The 27,239-nt window shown below is 36.7% G+C and overlaps 1 protein-coding gene across 4 annotated transcripts in view; it reads left to right on the forward strand.

The window, feature by feature from the left end:
• Positions 1-27,239, forward strand: part of CTNNA3 (catenin alpha 3) — a 1,725,986-nt gene that overhangs the window by 1,528,955 nt on the left and 169,792 nt on the right. For all 4 annotated transcript variants that reach the window (XM_067025523.1, XM_059054939.2, XM_059054940.2 and 1 more), the window contains one exon: positions 23,112-23,204. In XM_067025523.1, coding sequence (XP_066881624.1) covers positions 23,112-23,204 — 93 coding nt within the window. The remainder of the gene's footprint in view (positions 1-23,111; positions 23,205-27,239) is intronic.

Genomic DNA, 27,239 nt, shown 5'->3' on the forward strand with positions numbered 1-27,239 from the left:
CTGTTTAAAAATATCAGTTGACACTTTCTTACCCAGAAGTTCAAAAAATGAGCTGGTCATATTTCTCTTTTAACCATGCAGTGTGGGGTTTGCAGGGTAGGACAGAACATTCCTAGATGCCTATTCAGGTTTGTTGTTCAACAGTGGCCAATAAACAATGGTTATTTTATTGTCAAAGAGGGCAAATACATCAAGACAAATGTAACCCTCAATGCCTGATGCCTTTATGGATCAGGCTTAAATCATTAAAAAAGAGTAATTTGTAGAAAGTATGATATATATCACTTGGAGGACATGCTAAGTGAAATAAGTCAGACAGAGAAAGACAAATACTTTATGTTATCACTTATATGCAGAATCTAAACAGTACAACAAATTAGAGAATATAACAAAAAATAAGCAGACTCACAGATATAAAGAACAACTAGTAGTTACCAGTAGGGAGGGGAGAGGGGCAATATAGGAGTGGGAGAGTGGGGGGCATAAACTATTGGGTGTAAGATAGGCTCGAGATGTACTGTACAACTTGGGGAATATTGGCAATGTTTTGTAATAACTGTAAATGGAAAGTAATCTTTAAATAATGTATAAAAAGTTTTAAAAATTTTAAAAAAGAAAGTGTGGTATATATGTCTGTTCCTCGGGTTCATTGTGAGTATTATGAAATGTCAGGAAACTGAATTTTTATCTTAATTTTCTGTTTTGCTCTTGGATTAGTCACACCCTTAACATGTATCTAAAAATTAAATTTCCTTCTCATAGTTTATTGGTTCTTACCATGCTTCTCTGGAAATAATTGGAAGGAGGAGGGGATTTAACTAAATAAAAATCATACTTCCTCTAGCTCTGATTTCGATGTGAAAATTTGAAAGATGAGTAACAGAAAGTAACAGATAGTATGTCTTTCTTTAGAAAGACATACTATCTGTTACTTTCTGTTACTCTATCTGTCTGTGTCTTTCTTCAGAACTTCCAGGGTCTCTTTGTGTTGTCTGGCAATGAGTTAGCTGGAATATTTGTCTAGACAAATGAGCGACTACTCAAAACATCAACTTCTCTCAAAGGTCTACAGTACTTTAAGCATGGTTAGGAAACACCCTGGACATCCATCATGCAATTCCAAGATCCTTTTACTCCCTAATAAGGCTCCTTTCAGAAGCACAAAATCCCCTATTGCAACATGCCCCTTCAACCCTCTTGGGTCCTCACTAAATTACTAGGAAAAAGAGCAAGAAGACAGAAACCCTTTCCTAGGGCTCAACACGGAATATTCCATCCTTGTCTGATCCAAACATCATGTCTCTGAGTTCCTCCTAGAGCTGTGCAATGCTTGCAGTGTCTCTCCATGCCCTTCACTTGACAAATACATGACCACCTTGAAAGGGATTATTGTGCTTCTCTATTCTAGTATGAGAAATATTACAATTTAAATATTTTAAATATTCTTTATAGAAATAGAGATAAGATAAAGGAGGGGACTGCTCACTCTCAAAATTTGAACCTAATTTGTAACACCTGAAAAAACCAAAGTTGGGTAAACTCTGAACACTCATAAACAGATTTTCTTTTAACTCATTAGCGAGTTTGTGTTATAAATAACTAATCAAAATAAGGGTATTGTAGTCAAAGGAGGACCTTTCATTTTACAGAGGAAAATCTAAGTCAGTACATGTTGTAACCCATTCATATGAGATAGGAGTGGCTCTCAGGAGCTGGAACAAAATGCCAGCAAGGTATAAATGGCATCAGGGATACTCTTGCCTATAAATATATTCAGATTTATAGGCTTTGGACTGAAGAACATATTGTGTGAGGAAATACAGTGTGAATAAATGGAAATTGTACTCCACTGAAGTAAGAAAGGGGAAAATACAGTTTTATTTCTTGCCCATCATTTCTGTATCATGATATCTCTAAGTGTGCAGCCATAAATCTGAGATGAATCTCAGGAAATGGTGTAAAAGATTTCATTGTTAATCTGTCAGATTTTAGGTTTCCTTTCTTTCAATCAGTAGGGAAAAAATCACACAGGGCAGAGGAAAACAATATGACCAGAAAACCTGGGGGAGCTTTGGCTTTTCTGGTCGTTCAGTATAGAAATTTGAAATTGTAAACAATTGAAGGTTAATTTTAAATTACTGTCATTGAGAGAGAGTATAAAGACCCAGATGTTTGATCCTTGTACATTAGTCCTGGAAATAAGGCTTTTGATAACTAAATGGGCAAAATACATAAAAAATTATACTAAATAAGCCTACTGTTATTTTCTCTGCTGTAAGAATTCCTGTATAGCTCATGCCCAGTTTCCCCTATTATTAACATCTTTTATTAATATAGTACTTTTGTTAAAATGAAGAAACTTTATTTCTTTATTTTCAAAGGATAATTTTTCTGTTTATAGCATTCTAGGTTGGTGTTTTTCTTTTTTTTTCTATAAACACTTTAAATATTTCACTCTACTTTTCTCTTCCTTGCATGGTTTCTTGTAAGAAGTAACCTGAAATTCTTATTCTTTTTCCTCCATAAATAAATGGTTTTATTCTTCTAAGTTCTTTGAGATTTTGTTCTTTATCTTTGGTTTTATGTAGTTTGAATATGATATGCCTAGATTTAGTTATTGGTGTTTATCCTACTTGGTATTCTCTGAGATTTTTGGTTTGCTATCTGTCATTAATTATTGAAAATTATCAGCCATTATCGCTTAAGATGTTTCTTCTGCTCTGTTTTCTCTTTCTTTTCTTTCTCTAATTATCTGTTTATTATACCTTTCTAATTGTCCCACAGTTCTTGGATGTTTGTGGTTTTTTTCCCCCCATTCTTTTTTCTCTTTGCATTTTAATTTGGGAAGTTTCTATTGATGTAATTTGAAATGCTTTGATTCTTTCTTCAGCTGTGTCTAATCTACTAATGATCCCATCAAAGGAATTCATTTTCATTGTTTTTGAATTTTTGCATTTCCTTTTGATTCATTCTTAGTTTTTATCTCTCTGCTTACATTACCCATCAGTTCTTGTATTTTTTGTTTTTAGATTAGAATAATTTTTTTTTAATTCTCTGTCTATAATTTTAAAATCTGTGTCATATCTGAATCTGGTTGTGATACTTGCTTTGTCTTTTCAGGCTATGTTTTTGGTTTGCCTATACTGTGCCTTGTCATTTCCTATTGAAAGCTGGACATGGATTGAAGTAAATAGGTCTTTAGTGTGAGGTTTTATGTTAAGCTGCCTAGGAGTTGGGCTGTGTTTATTGTTTGATGCACTTTTGGTGCCAGAGCCTTGTTTCCTCTGTTGTACCTGTTTGTGTTCTCCTCTGTTATCATTGGGTTTCCCTGAGAACTCTTTCTTAATAGCGTCTGTTCTTTGCAGCACTTTATATGTGTAATCCATTGTTATTATACTGGGGTCTTGTTTTAATGTATGGTGTGGGGGAGGGGAACCTGTGATTGTATCTGAGTCTTTTAGTGGGCCTGCACCTGTCATGTGAGCTTCACAAGTGTTTCTTATTCCTAGCCCCACATTAGGTGATACAGGAAGGCTAGAGGGGGTGGGAGTTGGATAACTCCTCCCAAGTTGGATAAAGAACTGGTGAGAGGAAGCGTATAAAACAGAGAACACTCACACTCTAGGAATACTTCACAATATATTTTCTTCCCCATCTCATCTTAGAGACCTGAGGTTTTTTTCCTTAAATCTTCACCATAAGAACCAGGTGGAGTTTCTGGCAGTAAAACCCTTGAAAGTGTATGGGGGCCCCCAAAGGCTTGTGACCCCCCACAGGAATTTCTCACTTTCTTGCTAGCTCACCCTCAGTATTCAACAATTGATATAAATTACCATGTAAGTGTTTCTACCAGTTACGACTCCTGCAGCTTCTGCTACAGGTAAGCTTTTCTTTCATTTTTTTTAAATTTTTGAATTTTATTTAATTTATTTATACAGCAGGTTCTTATTAGTTATCCATTTTATACATATTAGTGTATATATGTCAATCCCAATCCCAAAGGTAAGCTTTTCTTAGTTGAGTTTCTCTTCATGTTACTTACCTTTCTGTCTAGATTTTGGAATAGAAGTTTGTCCTATGACCTCAATTTTCTGATGAAGCTAAGAAAAGTCGGTCATTTTCAGTTTGTTCAGCTTTTTTCTTACAGTGAGGACAACTTCTAAACTCTTTGCATGTCAGAGCTGAAAACAAGTCTCATGAGTTATTTTATTTTGTTGTTTAGATTTTTGTTTGAGTCTCTTTGGTTTTCATGTATAACATCATATTACTTGCAAATAGAGATGGTTTATTTCTAATCTTCCCAAACAATTATGATTTTTTCTCACTGTTAAATAATAGAAACATTTGGCATTTCACTTTGTTTCTAACCTTAGTGGGAATACCTGTGGTGTTTTTAATTAGCATGTCGTCTTTAGAGCTGAAATAGGTGTAGCATATTAAGGGAGTAGCAATAAGTTTATATTTTATTGAATGTTTTAATTAGGGAAAGAGATGGAATTTTGTTAAAGGTTTTTCAGTGTATCTGGAGGAATCATTTTTTTTTACTTTTATATCTAGTAGTATGGTGAATTATATTATTGGAATTCCTAATAGTGGAGCATTCTTGAATTTCTGGAGTATATCTCACTTTGCCATGTTATATTTTTTATGTACTGTTGTTATTTGTGAGTATGGAGTCAAAATCTTCAAAATAACTTCCTAGTTCCTTTCACTAAAAGAGCTTAGAACAATGATGCTTTAGCTACAATGAGCACATGTCTTTCCTGGTCTTGATTTTTAAATACCAGGAGTCATTTACAGGAATCAGAACTCCTTGGAGATATGCCATATGGAGCAGATGCTCTGACTGGAATAAAAATTGGATTTAGGTTGTTGGCACAGAAAGAGAGATAGTACCATATTTAAAATCAATTCACTGTCTCATTCATGGGCACTTGTTGCAACAAAAATATTAAAGTCAATAATGTTGTTTATGTGGTAAAAAAAACTACAACATATAATATATTCTAATTTGTAATGAGATGAAAAATGACCATGAAAATCTTTTGTATCACAGTTTCACTGGTTGTCTTAGGGCAAATATTTCAGAGTTACTAAATCTCAACAACTTTTTTTTTCACGTGATCACTCCAAGAGTGTTGATCTCTTCTGAAATACAAAGCGATGGCCATATTAAGCTAGTATATATAATGTAGTATATGTGTATGTGTATATATATGTGTATTGCATAAAAATTAAACTGAGGAAATACTGAGGAAGATGTGTAATCAAAGAACTTTGCAGGTTTTTTTAAGTAATAGAGAGCTGAAAGAAATAGGTCCCTCTATCTAGGTGCAACTAGCAGTGTTTTAAATTAGGTATGGAGATTTATAAGCAATAGTATTTAGTGATTTTTAATTTCTACTGTTTAACTATGAATTGCCAAAATTAGGCCAAAGGCTAATAAAGGCTTTGTTCAATTAAGAAACCTGACATAATTTTAACTGTTGACCTCTACTTCTTGAACTACTATGTTTTACTGATCCTTCCAAAGAAATAAATCAGGGGCCTCTGTGCTGTTGAAAGAGAGGGCTTTAGGGGGCAGTGTTTCTGGTTTCCTACCTTCAGCTGAATCATGTCGTCATATCATGTAAGTGTGTGTGTGTTTGTGCGTGTGCGTGTATATGATAGCTGAGATTTTATATGGAAAAATGTACTTTATAGAGAGAAGCACAAAATGTATGAAAGCCACTGGCCTTTTCACCTGGCTATTTTCATAGCTTCTGTTGTTTACTTCCATTTGCATTAGGTGACTAAAAGTAGTTTGCAATTCCTTCTATTCTGAACTACTTCTCACATAATTTCGGGTCTCTGCTGCTTTCTTGCCCTCTCCTGAGCCTCTTATTTTTACTTTCAATATACCTTTTGAAGAAATGAAGCGTTCTTTTTTTTTTTTTTTTTAAATTATCTCAAATTTTCTCTGTTTGAGCCCAACTTAGATTCTTTGAGTTGGTTTTTTGGAGTGTTTTCAATTATCGAATAAACTGAGTGAAAGTAAAAGGTGATGCAACTTAATAATTAATAATATTCACAGCTGTCATCCAATTGACATTTATAACATACTTTAATAATTTTTATATACTTTACTTATATAGACTTTCAAGCCCTTTCAGATATAATGAATCCCATTTTATAGAAGAAAGGATTTAGACTCTAAAAGTTAAAAATAATATGATTGATATTATCTAGTGAGTAACTGATTGAGCCAGGACCAGTCTTCTAACTCCTGGTCTAATATTCTTTATTTAGCATTTCAATACAATATTAATCAGACATAATAGCTAATATTTCTTGACATAAGTTAGAATGAAATGATAGCTAATATTTATTCGAGTGCTTATTGTGTTCCTGGTACTAGATTGAATAATACATATTACTTTCTCATATATTTCTTATAACAGCCCTATAAGATAGGTACATCAAAATTGAAGGAGTTTGATATACTTCCCCCATAACCACAATTAACCTGTGGTGTATCAGGATTGGAATTTTTTTTTTTTTCATTCCAACGTGCATGGTCTTAATTTATCTCCTATACTGCATCTTAGGACAGAAAGAACAAAGAGGAAATTTTAGTGAGAAACTACTATGTTCCCTGAACTGAGAAAGTGGCTTTATAAAACTACTCTCACATAAAAATGAAAAGACTGTCTTACATTATGTATACAGAGTTAAGTCTATATTTATCACCTGAGTTGCCCATAATAACATCTCGATGAGGAGGCAGTAAAATGTAGAACATGAAGAAGTCAGGGGCAGCTATCTTTTATAGTACATAAAACCAAGTACCAAATAACCTTCTAGGGTCACAGAATAAGTAAATGTCATTATCCAATTAGATGAGGAAACACTTTTGGTACAATATAAGTTCTTTTTTTTGTCTGGCATTTTAATGAATACTTACTAAATGAAAAAGTGAATGAATGAATGAGTGAAAAGCAAAAATGAGAAGCTAGTTTTTCTGACTTCTTGCCCCAAAATGCTGAACTTATTCCTTACTTAGTTTAAAATATAATGCTGAAGTTGTTATTATTTTAATTATACAAAAGTTCCAGAGCTGAGATCTTAAGTGAAAGCTGTGTTTAGATGGTCTAATTCCTTAGTAGGATCAAAAGATGGTTAAACAACATGAGGAATTAAAAACTACCATGTCCATAAGATCATGGAAAATCTTGAGGAGCACTGCATTATTCACTTTAGCATGAAGCTAAAACAATTTGTAAATTTTAGTGAGAGTGTAATAAGGAACAACTTGTAGAGTCTAACAAAAAACAAGTCAAACAGGATATTTTGCATGAATCAAAGTTTTTCATTGTGCAAATAAAGGTGTATGTTGATAGGAGAATGTGAATAATATATTTCAATACTCATGAAATTTTCACTAAAACTCCATACACAGAACTTAGTTTCATAAAGGTGGTGACCTCACAATTTATGACAGTCCCATAACACCTAACTCTGCTGCACTTCATACAGTTATCTATAAATATCTTGGGAATAGAATCTGTATCTATTTAAATTTTTTCTCTTTTCAAATTTAAAAAAGGTAATGCTTGATACCTTTAAATTAAAAAAAAAATGTCTCACACACATACCAAACACACTCACCCACACCCACACACAGCCCCAACAGTCACTGAGTTTAATTAAATTAAGCCTAGCAAATTCTCTTACATAGAACATGCCATACTTTTTCATCTTGCCACATTGATAACAGGGATCCTGTTCCAAAGCAGATTGTCTCTCTCATAGCAAAATTATTTTGAAACGATTTCTCCTTTCAAGAGACTAAATATTATTTCTGGTTTCTGGATAGTGGATAAGATCTGCAGGGAAAAAGAATTTTTAAGATAGAACAATATTAGAAAAAAAATGATTGGCATATTAAATTACTTTGAATCGGTGAAAAGATAAGAATAAAAGGTGAGAGTTAAAAAGTAAGAAAAGATAGTTCAGCTGAAGAGTACTTAGGATTAGTTTTCATCAGGCTGTAAAAAGAATTATTGGCTTTATATATAGCATATGCTATCTTTAGTTTTATTTAGCATACAGCTTCAGTGTTTTATATAAATGACACTCTGATATTGTTCATCCAAAGATAGACTGAGTGGGTTTTTGAAAACAATATTTTTATCTACACATGCACGACATGAGCCTTGTGACATCTAAGACTACTTCTGGATAAATCCAGAGGGAGACGCACATGAGTAGAGTAGATGAAATGCAGTAGATGACCCCTCTATTTATTGCAATGAACATTTGTAATTGCTATTTTATTATTTTACTGTTATATATTTAAATGAACTAAACATATAGTCACATTAATCATATACAAGGGGAAGTGTAGGTAGGTAATTATCATTAATTCTGCACATTTAACTGGGAGTCTCATGATACTTTACTGAAATAGCATGGGCCAACTTCTGGTTAAACGTGGGAGGTTAGACTCTCCAGGGTGAAAGCATAGTGGTCTCTGGGTGGTCGGCGTGAGTAGAACTATTTCCCAGACTGCTGTAAAAGATGGGCAAGAGCGAGGCCTGACTCTCCAGGCTTTGCACCATGTACACACACACATGCCCACATACACACACATCTGCTTCACTGATTTATGCTTTACTCAGAATCATTACATATTTTGCATTGTTGTGAATATTAGCATTCTCTAATTTCATTTAAGAAAGGGATTTTAATACTACATTTTTTTGAAAACCATTGCCTTGAATGAAGTGAAAAAAAAAGTTTAAAGCTTGGTTTGATATCTTATAAACACGTTAAGTGATAGAAAAATCAATTGCTGCTATAATATCTTACCATTCTTATCAGTGGTCTTTTCACATTGAGTCCATATATAAAAGCCTGCAGTTGGTACTATTTTACTAAAGCTGTGATTTTTAAAATTTCTAAGCACCCCTAGTGATATGACCCATGGGTAAGGTGTCTGTGAACTGAACATTTAACATTGATAACAAAAATTAACAATCTTGGGCTTCCCTGGTGGCACAGTGGTTGAGAGTCCGCCTGCCGTTGCAGGGGACGCGGGTTCGTGCCCCGGTCCGGGAAGATCCCACATGCCGCGGAGCGGCTGGGCCCGTGAGCCATGGCCACTGAGCCTGTGCGTCCGGAGCCTGTACTCCGCAACGGGAGAGGCCCTGGCAGTGAGAGGCCCGCGTAGCGCAAAAAAAAAAAAAAAAAAAAAAAATTAACAATCTTTAATTAAATATGTGGCCCCTTACTACAAATTGAAGTCCATTTTATTAAATAGCAAAAACAAGAGAGATATTAAATGATTAAAACTGACTTTGCAGTATTACTCCTTTCATGTACTTATTCAACAGAAATTCACATTGCATGGTCCCAGTTGTAATTATAGTCTTGGGCTAAGCAAACAATTGTTACTTTATGTAGTATATGTCTAGGTAGGCATTTGAATACGCAGATGCAAATTCTGACAGCATTATTGATGTATAACTGACATTTAATAAACTATGCATATTAAAGCATACCATTTGATATGTTTTATAGACATATGTATTTAACCCTGAAGCTATCACCACAATCAAGGAATATATACATCAAAACCTAAGAGTTTCTCATGACACTTTGTAATCTAATCAGTCCTTGCTGCAGACCCCAAATGGTCCCACAGACCAAACTGATTTGTTACTGTAGATTGATTTGCAATTTCTAGAATGCCGTCTAAATAGAATCATGTGTATGTACTCTTATTTGGCTTCCTTCATTCAGCACAATTATTTTGAGATCCAGCCAGGTTGTTATTTGTATCAATAATCCATTCCCTTTTTTAACTGAGTAATATTCTATTGAATGGTCATATAGTTTATCATTCTCTGTTGATGAACATCTGGGTCATTCCTTCTACTTGGCTATTACAAACAAGCTGCTATGAGTAGTTGTGTACAAGCCTTTTTGTGAATATATGTTTTTATTTCTCTTGGGTGAACAGGAGTGGAGTGACCAGATTCTATGGTATGTATATGTTTAACATGTTAAGGAACACATACAATTTTTAAATCTAATTTCCCCACTAGGTTTGCTTCTACCTCTTGTCCTAATTCCATAGATCAGGACAGACCTGTGTGGAAACAGCACAATGCATTGCCATGAGCTACTTTCATGGCCACTTACATCTGACTACATCTTCAGTGATGATGTATTCACTTGCTTCTACAAATAGGCCTTTTAGTTTGGGGACTTAAAAATCCCTTTTAGAGAGAGCATAATTCTTCCTTAGGGGTTGTCCAAATATTTGTTTTGCTGCATTCTAGTGTTCTATTTCATATATAAGCTGCCAACTTAGGCAACTTTATTCTACTAGTGTAGGGAATTCTTATGTCCCATAAAGCAAACTTCAATCCAGTAACCCTGAAAAATATGTACAAAAGTCTAACATAGATCTGAATTACTGTCTTATCAAGCAACATCTCCTCTGTAATGTGGAACTTCTTTCATAGTTTTCCGTTTTTTAGTTCAATGTGAAATAGGAGTGTCAGGTGTGGACATCCTGCTTAGCCTTACATAATACCCGTGGCTGGAACACAGCAGGCAGGTTTTTGCTTTATTACTGTGCCTGGGATTACTTTGCAAATCTAGATAGATGAATTTGGTTAGGACCATTGATATTATGCCTGGCTTCCTAACGATTTCTGGAAGTAAAAGATTTCCTATAGGTTAAAAAATATATATCCCTGCTGGGAAGTCACACCACAACTCTTCTTTCCCACAAAATCTTTATTACAGAATATTTTTATAAAATCAATTTCCAGGACACTGAAAATGTGATCCATGAAATAAGAAAGCAACTGCTTTCATGGATCCACAGAGCTAAGAAGGAGACCATGCAATATGGGGGAACAGCATAAGGCCCTGATGAGGCATAGATCTCTGTATCTGCTATCAGTCTTTTTAGTGTTTGCTCTGATAATGAAGACCTATGCTGCAATTTTCCTCTCCCCTCTTGAGAGCTTTTGTCTGTGTCCATACACCATACCAGCATCAAATACAGTGCCACACTGATAGACCTTGCAAAGTGACAAGGCCAGCTCTGCTCCCGTGCAGTGAGTTTTGCAATCTTGCTTTTTTTATTGCTGACACGTCCTTGAAGTGGCATATTCAACCTTAAGCAGATCTTCTTGTAACATTCATTGCTTGTTTTTTTTCCCCTGATGATAAACATAATAAATATATATTGTAAAAATTTAGAAACAAATCAATTATAAAGAAGAAAACCACATGTAACACTCTAACACTCTCATATATATATGCATTGTTTTATGTAATTAGAATATATGTACATATACATTGTTAAGAGTATTAAGAGTATTAAATGCTTTTTCTTTGCCCTTAGATATTCTCTGAAACTCGTTTTAACATCTGTAGAGTAGTTATTTTGAAAAAAAATTAATAATTTTTAAGTTAGATAACCTCTCTTCAGCTGTTTATTCTAAAGATAAGAACACACATTCACATAAATAGAGTCTGTTTGACATAGGGTTTGATGGAAAAGTTGAGCTTTTCCTTCGTCAAATACAGCAGAATGTGTCTGATATTCATGGTAGCAGTGTGTACGCCTAAGAGTTAAAGGTCGGGTTGTGTGACTAGTCATCTGCTGCCTCTGTTGCCACCAGCACCATTACCACCATCTCCACTACTACGCTTATTTTTATTATTGCGTCATTTCCAATGCACATTTCTCACCTATAGTGCAATGACCGTAACTGTACTGCCGCAGTTCTCCGTGGCATCATCAGTTACTGCCTGTGAAGAGCCCTAACTGTGTCCTATGTAGTCCTGGATAAAGTAAGCATAAAAAGTTGTTTCTGTCCTCCTGAGAGGTTAACAAACCAAAAGGGACTTGGGATCTAAAATTGTGTTTAACATTTCCAAAGAAGGGTATACTGCTAATTCAGAATTTTCTTGAAAAAAAAAAAAAGTATCTTTCCCGATACAGTGTCACCAAACCTGCAGTAGACTTATAGAGTGAACAGTAGAATTGAATGAGATTTTATAAATCATGTAGTGCAGTCCTTTCATTTACTTCTGAAGAAGGTGAGTTCTCAACTAGTTAAATACTTGTTTGAGGTCACAAGCTACTAAAGGCAGCATTTGACCTAGAATCCAGATATGCAATCTTTATATTCTGTTGCATCACAGTCCCTGCCTTGCTATAAGAACTTTGGCAAGTTACTCACCTTAGGTTTTCTGTTTATAATTTGGAAATAGGTTATAAATAGGATATAAACTCAGCTCTGTCCAAAACACATTTAGTAGTTTTGCTGAGTAGCATAGCCTAATTTATATGGAACTTTAAAAGAAAAGAGAAGAAAAAGAAGTAACTCAGGAACCTTTTTTTTTTTTTTTTTTGCAGATCCATTGGCAAGCTTTTGCTCATGCTATCATATTATGGGCCAAAACTGAATTGGTTTCAAGCTTGTATAGCTTAAAGCCAGTGTGCCAGCCTGAGAAACAAGCAGGATTTTTTTGAGTTGGCTTTTCAAAGACAATATATGGTTCAAGATAGGTGGCAGTGAAGCGGTAAGGAAGAGCTGAATCATCTGTGGTTCCAGACATCAAATTTACTGAGGTCCAGATATTATATCTGGTGGGGGTATGAAGAGATAGGGACCAGTCATAGTGCACTGACCAAAGCCCCTAAATATTTGACCCACCTTGCTCTGTGAGCAGTATATTCATGCTGTTTGAAGCTCATTTTCTAGACTTGCAAGTTTTAACTACTCAACTCCCACATTTATCATGCACTGTGACTTCCAAGCCACATGGCTCATAAAATGAGCACTGGACCCTCTTTGAAGCAGCCCTTTATTAGCTGTGTGATATTAGATTAGGTTCCGTTAACTCGAAGGCACAGTTTCCTCAACTGTGGTATTAAAATGGTAACATATACCTCTTCGGGTTTATTGTTAAGATTGAATGAGAAAAGAAATGTGGAAAAACCCAGCAGAGTGTTGTTAATGAATTATATTAAGACCTCAGTTAAAAATGATTACCTTACCTTTCTGTTCTCAAAGAGAAGAATTCAAGGATCCTGATTTGAGTCTAGATATTTCAATATTTTAACTTTCCAAAAATATGCTTTCATCCAAACCCCATTCTTCATGGCTTCATTCATCTTCCAGATTTTTATTTAATCTTCAAGCTGGAATACTTATGATTTCTTAGGACAGTTTTCATGAATTAGACATGTAGTCCTGGAATCAGAGCTAGATCACCAACTCATTTGGTGGTTGAAACAGTATGATGATATTGATGATACCCCTTTCGTTTATGACCATCTTGCTGATTTGCTGGGTGCTTTTCTACAATTATTAGCCTCATTAGTGTTTCAGAATCAGAGAGTTGACTGCCCACAGTCTTCCTAATAGAAGGAGGGGCTGAGGTTAAAGTATGATTTACCCTATGTGATTTTATAATTGCTTGAGTCCTTAGAAAGACTTTATATAAACTTAAGTGATTATAATGATCACCTCCTTTGAAAATCATCATAATCCAGACTCAAGTGTAAGGTATCAAATGACTGGCTGTTTGATGGCTGCTGGCCTGTGTAAGTTTCTAAGTAGTGAACAAATATAGACTTAATTCATTTGAAATAGATGAACAACTTAGGCTCAGGGCTGTGTCTCCTTTGACAGCAATATTCTACATGCTCAAGATTTATCTGCCGAAGTTGTCCTATTTGACTATATGTTTAATCATATCTTCTTGTACATTATAGATGTACTCTTTTTTTTTTATCTTACTTTAGGCTATATTTTTTATATTCTGTGACTTAGCTTTCTCAAACTGCATTTCAATTGTTGTAACCTTTAAGGGGTATAATACTCAGGCTCCTTAGTTCTTCATATGGAATAATTCACATGGTGCTATATTCTTAACCTGCTGGAAAAGAGAAAATTTTAAAAGGCTTGTGAAACATAAAGGGATAATAATCGTACCTAAAGGCAGTTTTGAATTATTTTTTGAAAGATTACAAGGAGAAAATCTGCCATTGCTCTATTGGGGAAAAATGGAGAAATACATCTTTATTTGCATCCTTCTTTATTTTCTTATCTATTTTCTTTGATGTTTTCATTCATTAAAAACCATATTTTCCATGGACCTACTTGTTGCCAGGCACTGTGTGAGACACTTAGTTGATAAAGTCGAGAACAATACTAGATGCCTCTCTCTCCTTGTGACAATGAGAAGATATGTGTGCTCATCAGATTAACCATGTTTCTAAGTGATATGATGAATTGGAATGAATTATGTTTCAGTCAACTGAACTCAAAAGATTTACCAGGTCTCCCCTACTGTTGAGATCTCCTAGTGCTGAGGAAACATTTCATCTAGATTAATATTAATGTTATGCTTTCAGTTTAAGCATAAACTCCTAAAATCTTAAAACTCAAAGGACTCGCAGAAATTATCAAGTTTTTCTTACTTCCCATTCCTATTTTAAAGACGAATAAATTGAAGCAGAGGAAAAATCTGAGATTTGCCTAACAACATACAACTAAATGATGGCAAAGTTAGAATGAAAACCCAGGTAACATAACTTCAAGTTCATCAACCTACCACCATAACACGAGCCTAGCAGCTTTCTGACAATACAAGAAATATCTTCCCAGGTTAGCCTGGGACACTTTATGCTCATTCCCCTCTGCCTGACAATTCTAAGGAAATTTCTCATGTCCCACCAATCTGTCTCAAACCATATAACTCAAGGGAACTTTTAAAAATTTCCATTTAATATCTTTATCCTTTATCTCTCCTAAGGGCAAAGATTGTTTTGTTTTAAGATCCTCAGACTCTATCATAATAGCCTGTGTTTATATATCAATACATAAAAATAGACACTCCAATATGTTAGTTGAGATGACTTTTTTCCTAACCACTTTATGCCTGATCAAGCAAACTTGGATTATCACTGCACTTCTTTAGGTAATAACTTATTCATTATGATTAAAAGTTGAAAAGAAGTACCACAGAATGAAAGCAGCTTATTAAGTGCTGGTATTAAGACTGTAACCAAGTTGGTAATTTTCATAACTCATCTGATATTTTCTTCCAGTTGTTTGGTTATGACTAAAATGAATAAAGAGTGCCCTCTTCCATCTTGTAACCATAATGGTATTCTATGGGGTATGAATTTCAGTCCACAACTTGAGATGTACAGTAAAAAAACTTACTTTTTATTTTTTTCTTCCTTAAGTCAACTAAATTTTAACTTTGCTCATGGGAAATTTAAACATAGTAATTGGGCCTCCCCCTTACCAGTTATGTAGGGCCACTTACCCCTACCACCTGTGTTGGGCCAGGTGAACCAAAGTTCTAGAGCAGTAGTTCTCAAACAAGGGTGATTTCCTGCCCTCCCTAACAGGGGATATTTGGAGCTGTCTGGAGATTTTTTTTTTTTTTTGCGGTATGCGGGCCTCTCACTGTTGTGGCCTCTCCCACTGCGGAGCACAGGCTCCGGACGCGCAGGCCCAGCGGCCATGGCTCACGGGCCCAGCCGCTCAGCGGCACGTGGGATCTTCCCGGACCAGGGCACGAACTCGTGTCTCCTGCATCGGCAGGCGGACTCTCAACCACTGAGCCACCAGGGAAGCCCTGGAGATATTTTTGATGGTCACAATTTGAGAGGGCCCTCTGCATGTGGTGAGTAGAAGCTAAGGGTGGTGCTAAACATCCCACAATATGCAAGACAGCCTCTTATAACCAGAATTAGTCAGACCAAGATATAAATAGTGCCAAGGTGGAGAAACTCTTTTCTAGAGACTTAGGCTTTATCAGGGTATCAGAGAGATCCAACAGTCTCTTGTCATTCTCCCCCCACTTGTTACCAATGAAATGTCCATTGTTCTAGCCCTTGTGACTCCTTCAGGTTTACTACTTACTGTTTCCATGAGAAGTTTGTGCCACAGGGCCCTGGTGAGACTTGAAACTCTGGTCTGAGTTTAGAAGATGGCATTTTCTCTTCTTGTTTTATTCATACTGCACTGCTAATGGAATGCCTACACATCTTCCTGGTCTTCCAGGTCTGAGAATTTTGAACTTGCGGAAAATTTCTCTATGCACAAAATCTATTATCTCTAATTTCCATAGGCTTTATTTTTAAAAAAACAAAATCTGGTAATTTTTGCCTCAGACTTTCCCTTAGGCAAGGAATTATTAAATCAACACCTACTGAAGGCAGAAAGGAAAGGCTTACTCCATAGCTCCAAAATGTTCCTAAGACTTTCTTCTGACGTTCGTACCAAAGCTTACTGGTCATTAAATCATTTGTTCCCTTATTCAGTTAGGATATCTTTACTGAGTACCTAGTATATGCTGTTTGGGGTGCTCAGAATGGTAAATAAGACAGACAACATCCCTATTCTCATGATGTTGTATTCTAATGTGGCAAGACCAAAACGTATCTCCTTTCCCCGTCCCCCAAAACAAAGGAAAAAGAAGAAAAATATAATTTCTGGTTATGATCATAACAAGTGAGCTAAAGAAAAATGCACAGGGTGTGATATAATTAATAAATGAAGTAGGAAAAAGGGTTAACTTCACATGGGCTCACCAGGGAAGACTGGATAGGGTTGAGTATAGGCCATCTGAACTCCCAAGGTAGAAAGATCCAGCTATGTGAAAGCTGCAGGAGGAGCATGCCGGGCAGCAGAGCAGTAGATACTAGGAGCCAAAGATCTTGATGTGGAATGAACTGATGATTGGGGCATATTTGAGGAGTGGAAAAAGTCCATGTGTTATGGATCCATAGTGCTTGCCATGAGAAATAAAGTCCTTTGTCTCTGACAACTCTGGCAACTCCAACTGATTGTATAATTTAGTTTAATAGTCAAAATGGCTTCTGGCCACTTACTCATTATCTGTCCAAGAATGCGATAAATTAACCCTCCAACTGACAAGCAATGGAAGGCGTACTTAAAATGCAAATTGGCTGCATTTCAGGTGACAGGGAAAATCTGGGATTAACTATTGCCGCTACAGTCTTGCAACTCATATTGTTACAGGGACACTTAACTAAGCCTAAACCAATCAAAAAATTAAAATAAATTCAATGTCAGACAATGGTTCTCATGAAGAACTACACATCAGAATCATTTGTACAACTTTATAAAAATATAGGTTACTGGGCCTCTCCCTCAGAGGCTGATTCCAGGGGTTTGTAGTTTTTAAAAGCCCACGTGTAACACACAACCAGTTGTATACTTTATTTTCTGGTAATATTTTGAAATGCTTGACAGTTAAATGTGATGGTTACATTTTTCTGAGATGTGACCCTTTAAATAATTTATAGGACTTGGAAACTAGAAAAACAGTGGCTCAGGAAAAGGATCAACAACCTTGTCAATAAATGCCAAGAACAGAATATTGATTTCTTGAAGAAAAATTTTAAAGTGTGTGTTTGTGTGTATGTATGTGTGTGCATTCAACAAGGGGTGTTTTTTAGTTTTCTATAATTTGAATTGTGCTATTGTTATATCTATTCCTTTGTTTTTTTGAACGTATTTTAATTCTGGTCTCTCCTAACATTCCAAAATCAGCCTGTGTTATCACCTCAGCTAAGGTAATCTCACTGAACATCTTATTGCAGCTTCCTGTTTCAGAATACTATCCATAGCGTAATTCCTTCTCTCTGTCAGACCACCACTGACATTGTTGTGGCAGTTATTTGATTGTAGTAGGCCAGTGAGGGATAATCAGAGAAGTATTATTTATGATCAAATCATGTGTATGATTTAGAATTCAACCTTAATTCTGAGAAGAAAATGCCAAGCATGACTCCTATTTCCTAGACTATCTTTTTTTGCCTTTTTCTTTCCTTCTTTATTTTTTCTTCCTTCCTTCCTTCCTCCCTCTTTCTCTTTCTTTCCCTCTTTCTTTCCTTATTTTTGCTGTTTTGGTGACCACAATTTATTTCCTTATACTTAAATATTAAACATTTATAAAGTCTTATGCAAGTGAATTTTAAGGTATAGTAATACAGCCTACCTGTCTCACTAAGGATGCTGAAAGAATTAATGAGATCAGTCTATAGAAAGCATTGAGCTCCTTTGTGTGGAGGGTAAGAAAGCAATATAAATGCATTTATACCTCAATAAATATATATTTTAAGTTATATATATTCACCACCAATTTATTGTGACCCTGAAGTTTCATGTACTACTGCTGTTTGTTCCATGCTCAGTTTCTATATAAAAACCTCAGCCTGACTATTTTCACATTCTATACTTGTTTCTGGACTCTTTTACATAAATAAAGTGAGGTCTTAAAGTACTGTAATAGTAATTTATAATAACCATAAACAATATTGAACATTCAGTATTTTTCTAGTCACTGAATAATGTTCCAGTCCATCATCTTCTTTTATCTTCACAATAACTCTAAGGATGAGGTAATATTTTTGCTATTTAAAGGTGGAGGAAACTCAGCTAATTTCAAATCACTTTGGGTTGCCTAAGGAAGGCTTCACAATAAGCAAGAGTTAAAATAGGAAAATATGAAATAGTTTTCCTGAATTCTGATAGGAGAAATAAATGAGTAATAACTGAGTTTAACTTCACTTTTTCCAGAAAAAAATAGAGTATCTTCCTATTGGTCTGGTTTAGAGACAGCTCAGCTTAGAGAAGGAAAGTTATTTCTGTCATCCCTGAGAATCTGTGTTAGAGTGCATCTCTCCTGGGACCAATTTAAGAGATAATCTTACTCTTATACATGATTAAAATCGGATCAAAAGAGATCTTTACTTGAAATTTAGAAGAAAGCACTGTATGTGGAATTATTTTATACCCTGTTAGCACAATGACGTTGTATACTAAAAGTCAGGTGACCATAACTAGAGGCAGCTAGTTGAGTATCGTGTTAATCCAGAGTAACGGATACGGAGTAAAATGGAGGCATCCAAATTGCCGCAAAAGTTTTATCATACAAATCTAAAAGGTTGTGATGGGATGAAGGAAAAGGTAGTGAGGGAACAGGGGAACAAACACTAGACAGAAAGAAACAACTTTTGTTGCACTCCAGCTGTGTCTGTGGACTAAGCTCTTAAATTAAAGCGTTCTCGGTACAATTGAGTCTCACAGCAATTTTTAGGGTTAGTTATCATTATCCAAATTTTTTTCCTGAAGAAACCAAAGTTTGAAAGGAGACACATATTGCCCAACGTCTGTAATTGCTAACTGGAGGGGCAGAATTCAAATTCAGGTCTGTATTATTCAACAGTTTATCGTCTTTCTCCTATATGACACTGATCTAAGATAGTTGGTTTCCCCTCCTACAGGATGAAAATTGATTAGAAACATACACAAGTTACACACACACACACACACACACACACACACACACACACACACACACACACACACACACACACACACACACACACACACACACACACACACACACACACACACACCTTCCAGAAGGTTAACCTTCCAAAGTGACTAGATGAGTAAAAGCAAGCTGTTTCTAAGAATGTACATATAGGGCAGCCCATCCTCCCTCCTCTCTTTTTTAAATGTTTGCTCTTTCTGTTATTATTTGTCTTCAGCTTGAAGGTGTTAATGTACACCCCCAAAATGATTAGAGTACTCGTATTTCTTTCTTAGTTTCCACTTAAACTGTAACATGTATTTAACTTTTTCTTTACAATACCATCCAACTACTTACCTCACAGAATGCAAAATGCTGCCAGCAAGTGTTTTGAACACTCCCCCACTGATTTTGTTCATGAAAATAAGAGGTCAGTTGTGGTTTTGCAAGAAAACTATGAGTCCCCTGTTAAAGATAACGAAAAGTACATAAGTACGTGGGCGTAAATGGTAGGCTTATCTCTTCCTGTAGTATGACCAACAAAAATGGTACTTGTGACTTCTGAGAGCAGTAGTTGCTCTTAATTTCGGTTAAGTCACTTTATTTTCCACTTGCACAGAATACTGGGATTGATGATGAAGTTATGTGTCACCACGTGATAGAGTATAATCCAAGTAATAAACAACAGACATTTATAAGAAACAGATCACAGTAGGGGCACCAGACAGCCTTCAGCTGCAAAACAGCAGGACTCAAGAAAAGTAATTTGAGCAGTTGAACTTATTCATATGTTACAGGGACTGGTATTGTATCAAGAGGGAAATTGTACAGATCTTTTCTGAAGACTATTTGGGAAGAATACACAAAAATAGCTAATAATGAAATATGTGATTGTACAGAAATTCCCTCATGGCAAACTCATACTATTAATACCTAAGAAGAGAGAGTAAATTGCCCTGTGATCATAGCTGCAGGTAATTGCAGCAAAGAAGGACTGCATATAGAGATCAACATACAGATAAGAACTACTTCGCACACTGGAGGCTTTGGTGGGAGGGTGGATATCAATATCCACTGAGTGTCAGTTGAAATCAATGCAAATTGATGGGAGCTGCTCAGTGCAAGTGTCAGAGAACAAAGAAATTGCTGGTTAAAGATCCATGAGCTGAGAAAGACTCTGAGACCATTAGTAGTTAGGAAATTGGTAATTTTGCCCAACAGTGTGAGCTAATCATTGCAAGTTCCCATGTCTGGAGTGGCCCCAGGGAAGGAAAGCTCTTCACAGGCCTGAAAATAAACAAAGGGCCTGTGTGCAGAGCAAGGTTTAAGGGAGTTTACAGCTGTTCTGAGGAGGCAGGTCCTGCCCCTTTCCTCACTTTAACAGCCAGGTGTATATGCAAGACACCTTCCACTTTCACTTTTGGATATTTTTCACGAAACCTAAATGTTTGTAGTTTGGATTTCTCACCAGAGCTTTTTAACAAAGGAATCAGAGTTTAAAATTGAGACTGTGTAAACTAAAATATTAAATGAATTCTCATTAAGTACTTTATATTTGCAATAACGACTTTACTTTGCAATACTTGTATTTGCAATAATGACTGATATCTTTACATTTTTGCCCCGGTGGGACTGAGGGATTGGAAACCTTGAGCAGAGAAAAACAACAAAAAGCAAATAAAAAAATTTAGTTTGAAATACAGAAGATGGAAACACAGTAGAGGTTCAGTGAGGACAAATTGTTGTTGACGTGTTTTGTTTTGCTCATATCCAACTGTATTTTTGGCTATCACTGTTAATTTTGTTTCATTCATTCAAAAGCATGTGTGTATTAATAGTAGGTTGTGGTGAGATGATAGTAAGCAGAGCAGACCTAGTCCTTACCTCAAAGAACAGACAGTTCAACCCTTGGCTTACTAATTCAACAAACAATGCTACAATAAAGTATGACAGGCACTGTGATAGTGAAAGTAAAGGGCTTCAGGAGAAGCTTGGTGGAGGAGCTCAAGCCAGTCTAGGGGATTCTTAATCAAGACACCTCCCTGAACAAGAGATGCTTAAGCTGAAATTTTACAAAAAGAAAAAAAGAAAGAAATGAAAGTAGGTTGACTATTTAGAATAGACACTAAAGGTGATGTTAACTTATTAAGTTCTAACAAAATTTAATTTCTCACTTTTTGGTGTTTCGATGTCATATGGTTTTAATGATAATTATTCCATTTATTTATCACCTGTAAACACCTTGGTTTGCGGTAAGCACATGGTGGTTAGCCAAATTGCTACTCAGAGAAAAATGTCCTTCTGATCATTTTTGCTTTCCTTTCCTTTCCTTTCAAAATGTGTTGGGAGATAATTCATATACCAGAAAATTCACCATTTTAAAGTACAAAAGTTAGTGTTTTTAATATATTCATGAGATCATGTGACCATTGACACGATCTAATTGCAGAACATTGTTGTCATCCCCAAGAGAAACCACTTCCCCCAGCCCTCTCCTCCACTCCTTCCTTTAGGAACAGCAAATCAGATGTCTGTCTCTATAAATTTGACTGTTCTAGAGTTTTCAATACATAGAATCAGACAGTAATGTGCTATTTTGTGATTGACTTTCTTCACTTAGCATAATATTTTTAAGGTTTACCCACATCGCAGCATGTATCAATACTTACTCCTTTTTATGCCAAGTAATATTCCATTGTATGGATTTACCGCATTTTGTTTGTTCATCACTAGATATGTTGTTTTGGTTTCTATGATTGGTGCTACTATGAACACTCATTTACAAGTTTTTGTGTGGACGTATGTTTTCATTTCTCTCGGGTATGTTATCGAATGGATTGGGTCCTGCTGCTCGCCACTTAGAAAATGAATACTCGGGCTTCCCTGGTGGCGCAGTGGTTGAGAATCTGCCTGCCGATGCAGGGGACGTGGGTTCGTGCCCCGGTCCGGGAAGATCCCACATGCCGCGGAGCGGCTGGGCCCGTGAGCCATGGCCGCTGAGCCTGCGCGTCCGGAGCCTGTGCTCCACAACGGGAGAGGCCGCAGCAGTGAGAAGCCCGCGTACCGAAAAAAAAAAAAAAAAAAAAAAAATAGTCAAGAGATAAAGAAAGGAAAGGTGCCTTTAATCAAAACGCTGACAATCTGGGGAGACGGTGGATTCAACATCCCCCAGAAACCACCTGCGAAGATTCTGCTCGGGCCTGAAAGCTTTTAAAGGGAAGAAAGGAAGTAATCTCAGTTAATCATTGGGATAGGGGACAGAGTTGTCACCCTCTCCCACTGTATGCAGCCTCAGTGACTTCCTGTGATCTTCCTCTAGAGGCTTTCTTGTTCACACAGTTTGTTCTTGAGATTACTGAAGGGGAAGCTAGGGAAGAGATCTGGCCATCTGTTAATTACTTATTCTTCATTTCTACTTCTTTGATCTATGGTAAGATAAGACAAGCTAGGCAACGTTTCGTGTGATTAAAAGATTTGAAAGGTGTGCTTGAGCCAGAGATGAGTAGAGCGTGGAGGTGCGTGGTTTAAAAGTTAGTTACAATACAGCTTTGCTAAAGCCACAGTAAAAGGAGTTTCCTACTGAGGGCAGTTTCCTACAAAGAACTGCTTACATATATACGTAGGAGTGGAGTTGCTGGGTCATATTGATAACTGTGTGCTTCCTTTTCGATGTACTGCCAGCCTGGTTTACCATTTTGCATTTCCACCAGCAGTGTTTTGCTTTCTTTTTATAGACTCCAGAGGAACTAGAGGATGTTTCGGACCTGGAAGAAGATCACGAGGTCCGCAGTCACACCAGTGTTCAGACTGAAGGGAAAACTGACCGGGTGAGTCCCCTCCCTGCGGGGAGAGCTGTGTGCCGTGCCCTCTCCTTGTCAATCCAGGCGGCCTCTCACAGTAGGGATTCCTGGATTTGGGGCTGTTCTTGTAAAGCACAGGGAGAAGAGCCTTAGAATGCAGGGGCAGCCTCATGAGGGGAATGATTTCCTCTACCTTGAGAGCTCACAGTGAGGCCATTTCTGGTTAGGTAGTGAATCACTCCGAACTACTTGTGGTATTTATAGCAGTCATGGGAATATCAAAGTGAAATTTGTACCTGTTTGTTTAGAGTAGAAAAGAGAAACCACGAAGTTGTAAATATACTTGGAAATTCTAGGGGAGAAAAATCAACTTCTGAGGCAATATTCCTCTACTTTTCTTCCTTTCTACAATGCTTTCTTCTGGCCCCATCAACATACACACACACACACACACACACACACACACACACACACACACACACACACACACTCTCCGATGATGTTCATCAATTTTTGAATTACTCTGAGATGTTCTGTTTCACTTTATTTATACCCAATGCTTGGGCGTTTGTGAAAGTTTGATTTCCTAGCTACTGATAGCTTGCAACTGGAGAACAGACTACAGACCTTGAGTCTGAAAGCCAGGTAGTATAGCATAGTGGCTAAGACTGCCTGGGAATACATCTAAATCAGCCACTTCCTTGCTGGGTTACTGGGAAACTCACTTAGCCTTTCTCTGCCTCTGTTCTCTGATTTGTAAAGTAAGTATACTAATAGTATTCTCTATATGAGGATTACCGTGGGAATCAACTAAATTAATGAATAGAGCACTTAACACAGTGCCTAGCTCTTAGTAAGTTCTCAATAATGATTATTGAGAACGAACTAAGTAGCAATAGTATCATTATCATCATCATTATTATTATTTAATTAGTTAAGTCAGTGTCATAAAATTTGGAGTTGTTTGAAACGGATAAATTTAAGAAAGTCCTGTGTTTTCAAATATTCAAATTGCCTAGATCAGGTATATGTCAGTCACAATACCTGTGTTTTATTAGAAATGTTGGTTATCTTGAGTTTTTATTTCTTGCTGATTATTTGGTCTATAAGTCCTGTAGTAGCCAGGGGACACACAGAACCTGGAGTTAGTTTCCTTCAAATCTGGTAGGCATTCTTGGTAAGAGATCAAATCTTACAAATGGCAGTGGAATTGGAGATGAGTTTTGGCAATGGTAGACTTTGCTTACGCTTTCAGTGAAGTGAATGACTGATGCACTTGGGCTGCAGCTGAGCCACTGGAGGTGGAGCATGTGTGTCAGGGCTTACAAAGTAACTGATCGGAGGGAATTTTCCTAAAATAAAGGCACCTTTTAGGGTGCTAGGATTAGTATAAACATGCCCTAGTTCTCATTCTGCCTTATCACATGTAGACAATGAAACCTTGGTTAAGAAACTTAAAATTTAGAAAGTTCAAATTTCTTCATCTGAAAAATGAGAATAAAACTACACCTTCTCACAGCATCGTTCATAACTCCAAAGAAGGCAATGCATCCGAGAGTGTTTTATAAACTTTATATGCTGAGAAGATAAGGTTCTTCTTATTATTATTTATATTTTTGTTCTTGGAAAAACAGCAGCTAAATGACCACTTGCCTATGGTGGTTATAAAGCTGATGGTCTCCATGGTTCCAGATCTTAAGAATCTTTCATAGAAGCCACTGCTTCTAACCTTGTGGCAATTGCCCTGAAAGTGATCTGAATCCTGGCTTTGTGTTCCATTGTGCCGTTTCCTGACAATCCAGTTCATTTGGAATGCCTATGGGCTATATACCCTTACCACTATCTAGTAAAAGAGATCCATCACCATCAAATCTACTGGAAGCAACATTATATTCAACCCAGCCACTCTCTGCTTTTGTAAATCTCCCCTATACATTCCAGATAGCTTGGATTTTATTCACTTCCTGCCTTGAGGCTCTCCTGTAATTGCTGTGTGGAATCCCTCAGGAAGCAAATCAGATAGTCTACTATATACACAACCTTATGTGAGGCACTAGCACCTCCCAGAAAACTCTTAACCAGTACTCTTCCATTCCTTGGATGAACCATACAGAAGTGCATTTTCTACAAGTCCTCAAAAGTTCCCCAGGGGATCAAGCCAATTCCAACAGCAGTGACCAGCTTGATAACATATCTTTGGATTGGCTCTCCTTTCTTTCCTGATTCATTCTTAGGCTCCTACTTCTGCTCCTTAAGATCTATTCCCCCAGATAAACTACCTTCCATTCTTAGTCTCTGCTTTTGGGGTAAAATGAGAAAAGGCAGTCACATCGCATGTACTATTTATTTAATTATCATGTTAACTACGCTATACTGCTATTATTATCCCAGTTTCACTAATAAGATCACTGAGGCTCCGATTTATACAACTTGTCTAATAAGTGGATTATGTTTCCACACTAAGAACTGTAGTGATTACCACATGTCAGTTTACTTAGGACATAGAGTTAGCAGGATGAATCCTTTACTAAAAAGTAGACAGAGAACCCCACCACAGCAAACCTGATAGATCATCAGTGGAATGAAAGAGAACAGGATTAAGGGTACTGCAGCAATTTGAAAGAAAGAAAGAATACAATTTTTTTTAAATTTAAAGAATAATTATTGTACAGTTTGGATAACTTAACTCCAATAGCACCCTCTTATTGAATATCTATCTTGTGAATTGATCACAACAGATTCTGCTCGCATACCTGAAGTTTATATGACTAGCCAAGGAGGATAGCTCAAATCTGTCCTCTACCTAAATCACCTGACCAGAACTAAGATCATGTTTAGATAGGTTTTATGTTCTCTCCCAGGTCTCTTATATCCCTAATATTCCCATATTTCTTGTAATTGCATCCCTGTACTTAGAGTATATTCATATGTTCAGTCTTTTTATTTTATTTTATTTTTTATAAATTTATTTATAAAATATATATTTATTTTTGGTTGCGTTGGGTCTTCATTGCTGGGGGCGGGCTTTCTCTAGTTGCGGCGAGCGGGGGGCCATGCTTCATTGCGGTGTGCGGGCTTCGCATTGCGGTTGGCGCAGGCTTCTCATTGCGGTGGCTTCTCTTGTTGCAGAGCACGGGCTCTAGGTGTGCGGGCTTCAGTAGTAGTGGCGCGTGGGCTCATTAGTTGTGGTGCATGGGCTTAGTTGCTACACGGCATGTGGGATCTTTCTGGACCAGGGCTTGAACCCCTGCATTGGCAGGCGGATTCTTAATCACTGCGCCACCAGGGAAGTCCATATGTTCAGTCTTATGGCAATTTGAGACTTTGTATTCTATGCAGCATTTCCTGAAGTTTGTGTCCACTGGCCGGAGTATACCTTTTGACGTATTTGCCAAATACCATTAATTTGAGAAGATGCTATAAAATTTCGAAGTGGAATCTGTCGAGAATTTTTTGAATACTCACACCGTGCTCAATGAAGAATTCTTTGTCACTGCACAAGACAAGCGTTTGGGTTCCTTTTTATTTGCAGCTGTTACTGAGGAGTAAATGCCTTTTTGGTTCTTGGATTATGCAGACTCTGCTCTATCGAACATGTACTAGAACCAGTCTTAGGCACTGTTTAGTAACGGAATGACAGTTATTTATTATCATTTTACTTTCTGCATTTCACTCCCAGTAGCTTTGGCTCAACATCATCTGTTACTGCTGTCATTGGTGGCAAATGCCACTGGGCATTGTAAAGGTCTGTAACCAACAAATAATGATTTAGAGTCCCCAGTCAATGAGAGCAAAATACTAAAAGGCCAATAGTGTATGCCTTATGAGGTGGCAGAGGAACAGCGGTGGAAATTAGTGATTATCTTAATTATTAAACATGAATACTCACTGGACTGATCCTGTGGTTATATCCAGTGATCAGGCATTCCACGGTGATACAGGAGAGTCAGTTGGCTATAGGTTTATAGAGCATTCTTTAGAGCTCATTGTTTATTTTGTTCATGCCCTTAGCAAGGATGAAATAGACATCTTTTATCTTAAAAACTCAGAAAGAAATTAAAA

Source organism: Kogia breviceps, chromosome 2, assembly GCF_026419965.1.
Source record: "Kogia breviceps isolate mKogBre1 chromosome 2, mKogBre1 haplotype 1, whole genome shotgun sequence".
Classification (NCBI taxonomy): domain Eukaryota; kingdom Metazoa; phylum Chordata; class Mammalia; order Artiodactyla; family Physeteridae; genus Kogia; species Kogia breviceps.